The 10036-nt window shown below is 37.4% G+C and overlaps 1 protein-coding gene across 1 annotated transcript; it reads right to left on the reverse strand.

Moving 5' to 3' along the window:
• Positions 1 to 8070, reverse strand: LOC116134597 (mitogen-activated protein kinase-binding protein 1). The gene is made up of 20 exons (XM_031420281.1): positions 7932 to 8070; positions 7591 to 7809; positions 7174 to 7282; positions 6692 to 7057; positions 6539 to 6594; positions 5895 to 6120; positions 5751 to 5806; positions 5296 to 5545; positions 4964 to 5127; positions 4690 to 4832; positions 4517 to 4618; positions 3656 to 3794; positions 3337 to 3423; positions 3101 to 3262; positions 2585 to 2941; positions 1927 to 2108; positions 1680 to 1798; positions 1285 to 1523; positions 896 to 1096; positions 1 to 596 (listed from the first exon to the last, which is right to left on the reverse strand). Exons 1-20 carry the CDS (start codon positions 7974 to 7976, stop codon positions 156 to 158), a joined length of 3663 nt encoding a protein of 1220 aa, XP_031276141.1. The 5' UTR covers positions 7977 to 8070; the 3' UTR covers positions 1 to 155.
• Between the last annotated feature and the right edge of the window lie 1966 nt (positions 8071 to 10036).

Genomic DNA, 10036 nt, shown 5'->3' on the forward strand with positions numbered 1-10036 from the left:
ATATTATCGATACACACCGCCTTCACATTCTACCAAATTATATTCACTACAAAATTGACCTGCGGTTCTCTCAGAAACAAATGTCGAAGCTGGATATTTACATGGCTCATTATTTACAAATTTCAAGTATGGCATTCAGGAAAATGGTCAAATCTTTAGGGATAAACTCGGACCAAATGTTCCTGAGGTTCAAATCTTGAAACTTCCGTTCCACCTGTCCCTGATAAATCACTATTTCTACGTTGAATTGCTTTAGCTACTTCGCTTATTTTCTCTGCAATTGATGGAAGCAGCTTAGCTGCTTCATCATATAGCTTAACTTCAGGTCCACTTGACCAATCTTCACTAGAAGCCATAGCTCCTAATTCCGAAAATAACTGGACGACACTGTCGGCTAAATTGTCCAGATTCAGTAAAGCTTTCTTGCATTCTGTTATTCTTTCTAGCACATCGTTTCTTTCAGGAATACGTTTCTTTTTCTCTGCTGCTTCTTCTAATTCATTAGCGGCCAACGAACTCTCCTCCACTGGGCATTTAGTTAATTCCTTGAGAGAACGATAGGGGCTCGGTAAGCTTTGAGTAAAGTTATTCAGGTCCTGCAAAGAGTATCCATATCCAAGACATTTCAGCAACGCGATTTTTTTCAGGTGGAGAATTACAAGAATATGGAATACGTTTTGACATTATTCGCTTTCAGATGTCTGCAGGAAAAGATCAGACTTCCGTAGCACGTAATTGATGTACACATAGGGAAGAAAATGGAAAACAGGGAGAAAGTTTACAATTTTAACAAATTTAAAAGTGCTTTTACATTTTTGGAAAATGATTTATTTTTTCGTTTTAGGATTCAAAAAAACCTGATTCGTAATCATTTGGAGACAATTGATAGACAAACCTGTTTGTTAGGACCTATCACAGGGAGTGCTGGATTCTCCAGTGTACAGTTGGAGGCAGATTCTTCTCCAGAGGTCAAAGTATTAGCACCTGAATCTCGGAGAGGTGTGTCAAAAAGTCCTTTGCAGCCCCCATCATAGTCCCGCCGTACAACATACTGTGCAGAGATTCTTTGTCTCACAGTTGATTTCCTTTTCTCTAACTGTAAGCATGCAAATTTAGTTCAAGACTCAACATAGTCTCATCATCAAAATATTCAGGTCAAGTGGCAAACCAACATGAGATTTGTTTCTTATGTATGCATGTGATATGACATTGGCAGAAATAGTGTGTTCATGACTGATGAAAGCCCAGAAAGTTATATTTAGTCTTGCGTGCAAGAAAGCTAACCTTGTTTGTCGTTGATAAACTGCCAAAATGCTGCTTGAATAGATCACTATGTTCATATTTTACTTGGCATGCATTAGCATCTATGTTTGATTGCACCTCAGGTTTATCTGAAGGCAACTGCTCTGCCACGTCGGCTATTAGCTCATCGCATGCACTTGCATTTTGCAGGTCAAATTGATCATTATTCTTGGCAAGAAAGCCAATATTATTGGGACACGGGTGTTTGTTTGTGGTGACACCTGGTACAAGAGAATCATGCCCATCACTCAGAACCCCAAATGACAACAATTTTATTTTTTATTTTCAAATATTATTGTTATTTTATCATCTATGCAACATGATACTGCATAAGAATCGTGAGAAGAACTGATGTAAACAGAAAGATTTGGCCTTACACAAATTTTGGGTTGGCAGTGACATCTTCACATCCTTCAAAATCTGCACCTCTGGGGAATTTGGAAAATCGAGGCATACGGTATAAACAGATCGCCAACGTGTGTCCCTAGCAAAACTGCTGAAGGTACATAATGACAAACCATGAGTGTGGAAAGTAATAATTGAACACTGTCCATATACCAAAATAAAAAACTAACAAGAAATAAAAAGTCACTGCCATATGGCCCATATCCAGTGGCAGCTAACCTAACAGTTCCTTGAGGCAAAGATGAACTTTGGCTGTCACTACCATCACGAGAACTTCTAGACAAGCTACTGAGGCATGAATTGCTATCTCCGCAACCATGATTAGCGGGAGTTTGAATTTCAGGGTGCACAGAAGAAGCATAATCACCAACCAAAGGCGAGAAATTTTTCGGTTCTACTTGCTGCTTGTGGTGGCAACAGATAGAAGAATCAAGCAAAAGAAAGTCAAAATCAAAGACATTCAGAACATTTAATTCAATATGTATATTGCTGGGCACTCAAAAACAAATTAACTAATATTATAAATCAAACTCTAGGAATTTATGTAATTTGTTTCAGAGGAATCAACAGCATTTGAAAATCATAAACTCAGATGGTTGTACGATTGTAGATTAATCTTTTAACATGTATCCTGGACCTTGAAAACAATACCCATTATGCCGAGCACCCTAAATTCAAGACATCACACAATAGATTTGATAAAGAATTATTACAAGTCACCCTTCATAGAGTGTCATGAGGAAGAAAAATGTGTCTTGTCTGTAATGGTGGCAGGGGATTTTATGTCAGTGTAGAGATGTTTTGATACAAGTATCTTCAATTTTCTGAGAAACCAGAATGCAAAAGTCCCATTTGAAGAGTGTACTATACGAAATACCTGAGATGAAAGGAATTCAAGATCGCAGGGGACAATTTCAGGGCTAGTTACTTTGGTTTGTGCCCACTTTGGAAGTCTGGAAATGCTAAATCTAAATGCTGGGGTAGCTCGGGGTTCCCAATTGTGATAGCGCACCCTTTGTCTACCTCCTTTGGAATTTTCTATCAATTGCTTGTGTTTACTATTTATTCCGCCTTTCTGGTTTTCCTCTTCACAAAACATGATTTGACTTAAAGCAACTGGCTGAGAGAAGTTTCTTGATGACAATACACCATAATTTTCTTTCACTCGCTGCAGCATCTTAGAAGCCAAACGAGCAGGTGCTCTCCATACAAAAATACAACCATCACCACCTACCTGCTTACATCAATTAAAGTTATAAGTGCATACACAATACGAACAATTATAAGTTATATGTTATTAGTCACATTAGAAATGCTTTATCATGAAGTAGGGTTAAAGACATTTCCTAGACATCATGCTATACTATAGAAACTCATCATAACAGGAACTCACAGAAACTATGTGCTTGCAATCAGGTAAGAAAATAACACCAGTTATGACTTCACCATGCCCCATGGCTTGTGTGACCATCTCTCCACTAATGAAGTCATACAAGCAGATAGATTTGTTAGAGTAGGAGCAAATCAGGTAACTGCCACTTGGGTCCAACGTAACCTGTAAACAAAATTGTCAGTTTGCTATACAACATGATGAGGTCACAATTTATGCTGATTGTTATTGTAGCTCACTTTTATTGGCTCTCCAAAGTCTTTATCTTGCTTGAGCGATCTAATAAGCTTTCCAGAAGCAATGTTGAATGAGTTTATCTTCTTGTCCTATAAGTAAATAAATGCATAGCAGCATTAGGAAATCAAATTCTTAGTACCCTCATTCTGAGAATCTGAGGATATCTGCTAACATATTATACGACCAGCTAGCCAATTATTTTTTGCATCTCAAGTAGGGGACCAATCTAACTAGTAGCACTAGAAGTCAATTGCGAAACCCTTCCAAAGCACCATTACGGAAACTTTTTGACACCTGAATAACTTTTAAGATGCGATTTACCTGCCCAACTGTAACAGCAATCTCCATTGCTGGATCTATAACCATGTCATATACAGTTCCAAGAGACGCCAATTGATGATGGCAACGTGAGATCTTATAAGCATTACCTATTGAAGCAACATCACGGAACACCAGGGACCTATGGAAAATACATAATAACGTTAACTACAGAGAGAGGCATTTGGATGTTACAAAGAAGTTAAATATGTTATTTTATTTTGATAAGCCTCCTATAACTAAAATATACAAGAAGATTAGAATTAGTTAAGAGGAATCTCCACGAAAGGAAGTGCAGAAAGTGTGATTTCAGCTGTATTTAAGAGAGCAATTGCTGGTTGATGGCATCAGGAAATCTGGAATCAGTTGGGACGCCGCTAGACCCTCGAAGTGCTAGCCACTCTTTTATCTTTTCTTTGCCATTTTTATTTTCTTTTGCTTGCAGTGTTTTGTCAATCCCAATCAATATAAATATATATTAGTTTGGTTACTAGTACAGAGCTGTGTCATTGAGTTTGCATTAACCATATTTCCTTGAGTTTGGGGTGGAATTCTGGTGTTCTCATCATATTCATATGGCTGACTGTAGCAACAAACCCAAATCAGATGGCATCATTGTTATCTTTATAGCTTAGGATCATTCTCACCAAACATAACAAAACAAAAAAAAAAAAAAATCCATTTGTCATTTGATTTCAAAAAAAGGCATTCAGATGCATGCAACAACATGGAGCCCCTTCGCATGCTATGAAAACAACATAATTTTTTAAAATACAGTCTTAGAAAATATAAATTGTTTTGAATTCATAGCACATGATTCTTTAGGTCCTTCATGCAATTAAAATCAAAACGCAACCAGCATACCTATCAGCACTACAACTCAAAATCTTACAGCCATCGCAGCTAAATTTGACAGAAGTCACAGCAGCAGAATGGTCATCAATAGTTTCAACAAGGTCAAAATTCCTGATAAGAAGTGAAGAAATAAGATACACATAATATAAGCTAAAAGAAGATGAAAAAGTTGAGAGGTAAACCTTTTAACATCATAAACATGGATTGTTCGATCCCTTCCCCCAGAAGCAAGAAAGTAATGGCTGTCCATACCATCTTCAGAACTAAAATCATTTTTGCTTAACAAGCTGAAGCTCAAAGTGAGGATCTCTCCATCATGGACATCCTGCACAGTAGCCCATATTACTGATGAACATGATTTGAACCCTGGCCATATGAAAGACTTAATTTTAATGCTTATAATTGCTTGTTTTCTCAAGCATTGACTTTAAATAAAATAAAGATATCTGGGTTGACCTTAAAACATGTATAATCAGAAGATGTTAGATCATAGATATGAAGGTTTCCCTCAGAATCACCAGCAGCCAGGTACTTTCCATCTGAACTAACTGCCATTGATCGGAATCCTTGGGTCCTGACACCTGTCTCCATTGTATCACGTTCAAAAAGCCCTGCACTTACTGCATTGAAAACAGAAAATTAATATTAACAGAATAGAAATGAAAGTTTGGTTATGATCTGAAAATAACCAATAATATAGAACATTTGACAGAAATTAAGCATGTCCACAAAATTGTATTGCTATATTTGCTAATTCATGTGTCAGGGCCTCAAAAAGTGATGGTTACCAAAATGTGCAGTGCCCACTGGTTCAATATTCGAAGAACCAGGACCAGTCACGTCCTCCAAAGAGTCAGGTTGCAAGGCAAGATCCCATAACCTAGTAGTACCATCAGCTGAGCATGTTGAAAAAGAAACTCCACCAGGACAACCCCTAGCTACACATGCGAGAGATGGATCATGCATGTTTTCACAACAGAGATTCTTGAGATCCCATATTGATGCAGAATGTGAAACAAGCACAAAGCATCTGGTAGCCTGGAAAAATTTTAAAATATTTTCTTGCATCAAATTGTGATATCTATATATAAGCTCGAAAAAAGAAGTAGAAGAAGAAGAAGAATGAGAATAAAGATTAAGTAATAACTAATACACATATTATTTAAAAAAGAAATAAACACTGCACTTATCAAAAAAGAAAACCAAAAGTGGAACAAATATTAGAAATATATGAAGCACTTACCTCATTCACATCATTAATGTCCCATATATATAAACTATGATCACCATAAACAACCACTGCAAAGCAGAAACATCGAGACAGTTTTAGAGTTTCAATAACAGAAAATTCCTGTTATCAAGAAAATTGAGGCAGTTACATGCTCACCAAGCTTTTCTGAGGTTGAGAACTGACAAGCAATTGCATCAGGAAGAGTAGGGACAAGTTGAAAATCAAATCCAGCGGCGTTTTCCACATTGCACTTTTTGGGCATTGAATAGTGTAGCGTTCCAGAATATTTGAGAGACTCAATAGTGAAAAGCTGCACAGCTCCATTACTGCAAGCACAAGCAATTAACTTGTTGGATGCAGATAGTCCAAAACCTTTTTCAACCTGTAAGAAAATTTTTGAGCATTGTGAAACAATTAAGAAATGGAATATCAAAAAATGATCCATAACAAAGATCTAGCAAAAAACAGTGCAGAACTGCAGAAAGGCATTATAAACATTATCATGACTTGACACATACTTCTTCAAAAATCAAATAACAATCCTAGGCTTGCCATATTTGCCTCACTGGAAGCTGCTTCTGTGAATGGTACTTATCTTTATCACATTACAATTTTTCAGAAATTGCCATATTTAAAAATTGATGGCATTGTAGCACCAAACTAAGCATACAATGACAAATTACATGTACCACAGCTAAACAAGTTAAAGACCTTACAATACTGATCAAACCTTCAGCATAGCTAGTTGGTTTTGTTGAAATATAATAATGTTTAAAACGGGATAACAAAGCCAAACATACCTTCAAATCCACTGATTTTGTTACTGATAACCCAGACTGTATAAGATATAAAACACCTGTAATCATAAGGAGCAGAATGGAACTCATTAATAACAGATACTTCAAAAACTTGAATGCACTCAATGTCTTGAATTTCTTAAAGTAAACTTTAACCTGCATCAGTCAGTGCATATATAGTAATCGTTTCAGTAGCCTGTTTATGATTAGCGACATTGTCGTCAGCCCCGGTGGGCGATGTGACAGATACAAATGAATTTCCTTTAGGAAGACCAAGATTAACAGGCTTTGCATGAATTGTTAGCAATTCTATTCCTTTGTTTAAACGAGTCCTTGCAGATGATCCAATTGTCCAGAACTTCAAATGTTTCTTTCCAGCAGTAACAATGAATTTTGCATCTGATGAGAAAGTCACAGATGTAATGGCAGAACAAGATGAATTTGCTTTAAGCTTGGTAACCAACACCGCATTCCTCCATTTCCAAAGGTAAATGTACCCTCCAACAGACACCAGATGTTCCCCTTCAAAAAATAGATTAATAAATAAAAAAATGAATGAATGATGAAGAGATGTATATAGCCAGTAAAATAAGGAAAGAAAAGCCAAGCGCATTTTTTATTGAATGATTGTGACTAACCATCTGGTGAAAAAGCAATGCACTCAACTCCATATAGATGACCTTTCAGCTCGGATATAAAAGTCAGATTCGCACATTCCCACACTAACATTGCAGGTTGAGGCCCTGACTGTAAAACCATATTAAAGCATATACATAGGCACTGAAAAGCACAAAAACAAGTCCAATATTCTTCCCAGTTTTTTAGCAAATACAATCGTAAAACCTTGAAAAGTGATATCGACCGATTTCTCTTTTCCTTTAAATAATGTTGTAATCCTAATGTACAGCAAATCTTCTCAAACTTTCAAATATAGAGTTTAAAAATAACAAGCACTCTACAGTTCACATATAGATCGTTAGAAACCACAATGATATCCTCGTAACATAAAATTGGATAAAGCATATGCAAATACATAGAGCGAATTTGATGTGTACCTCTGCAGCAGCTATAAAACGGCCGTCACGCGACATGGCAACACAGCTCAGAGGCTTTGGCATGCGATGAGACACCATCAGATGCGATTGAGTGCCGGCATCCACATCGTAAACCACCACAACACATCCTGCCACATAAGCGCACTTCGTAGTTGAAGTATTCGAAGCCAATCCATTGCAATTTTTCGTAGTCAATCCGATAATCTCTTCTAAAATCAGCTGATAATTTGAAAAACAAAATATAAATGAGTACCAAAAAAAGCATTTGGATGAACAAAAAACAAAAAACAAAATGGTGCGAATTTGAAGTTAGGGTTTTAAATTGGAGAACGTTGAAGTACCTTCGACGATGCGTCTGGTTTCTTGACTTTGCGATTAGGTTTCATTTTTGAATGAAATGAAAATTAAAAAGAAGAGATAAACAGAATTTACAGAAATAAGAGTGATTTTGGGAGTTTTACTGAAGTAGGCTACCGTTACTGTTAGCTGAGAGAGAGCGGGAAATCTGTGCAAATGAGAGCTTTAAAATGTGGGTTACGTAACTTTGAGACTCTGTGGGCCCACAGTTGTTTCATACTTTCATTTGTTACCTATCTGCAAAGTAACCTTATTGTCCATGAGATTTATCTTAATCACATTTTAGTCTTATAAAACTTTCTATTAATGTTTGATTTCCGTCATTAGCAAATCCGACTAGTGATTTTTTGGGTGGTGGTGTTTATAGGAGAAGTAAATTATAGAATAATTTAATTTATAAAATGATTTCAAAAGTAGGTTTTTATAGTTTTTAGGATTTAAAATTTACTTGATTTTGCATTAAATATATAGGATTATTCACAATAAACGCCCATAGGTTTGGCCTAATCGTGAGCACCTGTGAGTAGGGGTGTAGTCGAACTGAGTAGCTCATGAGCTACTTGGGCTCGACTCGTGACGAACTTAGATTTGACTTGCAAAAAGACGAGTAGTTCACGAGTTCGAGCTCCTCTTCAAGCTCGTGAAAGTTGTTGAGCTTTTCTGGGCTCCATTTGATCTTCTCGCAAGCTTGAAATTGCTCATGTTGTCATTTGAGCTCGTGAGCTCGATTGCGAATTTCAGCTTGCATAAATCGCAATTACTCTAAAATAGAGACAAACGACTACAAAATCCCTACCCTTCAAACTTATTTCACCTCTGCCATCATCGTCTTCACTTCTTCAGACCGCAAATCTGAGACGCTTGTCACGCCACCGTTGTTTAGCTATCGTCGTCCACCCTTCAATTTGAGACCTTCATTGAGCTTAGGTTCTTCACACCTCAAAGTCTGAGACACTACTGTTGTCCAACCTTCATCCACCCTTCATTCAGCTACTGTCGTCCAGCCTTCATTTGCCCTTCAATCGAAGCTGCTGCAAGGTAGAATCCGACGATGAAGATGCTGCAAACTCAGATTCTCAGGTGAGCTTCCATTTCTTAATCACTTTGTTAGTGATATTGTAAATTGATATGTCATAGGCTAGTTTTTTCAATTACAATCTGAGATTAGCAAACTCACATGTTGTCCGGAGTGGTAATCATATTTCTTCCCAACAAAGAATTTGATGGTGTCTCTACTCTTGACCATGTCCTTGTGTTGACTCTTATATCTGAAAAGCCTAGATCTGTGTGAGACATTATAAATTGATTTGTGTGAGGAAGCCTAATGTGCTAAATTACAGTTTTTTTGTTAATCTTTTTAATGATAAAAGGAATTCCAAAATAATAGGTACAAGATATGTGATTATCAATCTAAATGTGCTTCCTAGACCTAGACCTAGTCATTATATGTTTATTCTAAATTTGTCTACTAGGACGTCATTGTTAGCGTTGGCCAGGGCTTACTGGATCTAGTTATTCTGCTCGCCAATATTTTCGTGAACTAGCACCTCCTTAACAAACTCTTTTAGGTGGCCACTTTGGATCAGATCCTCAATGGCGTCCTTTAAAGTCTAGCACTCGTTGGTATTATGCCCAATGTCTCGATGGTATCGATAATACTTCTGTCAATCTCTTCTGCCTAGAACCCCCCTTATTCTTTTTAGAGCAAGCAATCTCTTAGCCTCACGGGAGACTTCATATGTATGAGCTATATCTTGAGTGAGTGAGGTGTATTATACCGCGGGAAGGGTTGCCTTTCCCCGTGATTTTCTACCTTCTGCCTTTTTTGGAACCTGTTCCGATCCTGGTCATTGGGGTCTTGGCTCCTTTGTTTATATGATGGGCAATCTTGTCACTTGTTCGAGGCTCTTCGCGACGAGCTTTTGGCTAGGGCTACCAATGAGCTTTCCACTCGCTAATGCTTGGCAGCCATTTGATAAAATTTTGCCAAGCTCAATGGTTTTCACTTTGGAGCTCTTTCCACGGCTTTGTTTGCAGCCTGATGCCCACGATTAGCAAAGTCTGGATTGACTCTTCAGGTGCATCCGTG

This window comes from Pistacia vera, unplaced genomic scaffold (assembly GCF_008641045.1).
Source record: "Pistacia vera cultivar Batoury unplaced genomic scaffold, PisVer_v2 Contig29, whole genome shotgun sequence".
NCBI lineage: Eukaryota > Viridiplantae > Streptophyta > Magnoliopsida > Sapindales > Anacardiaceae > Pistacia > Pistacia vera.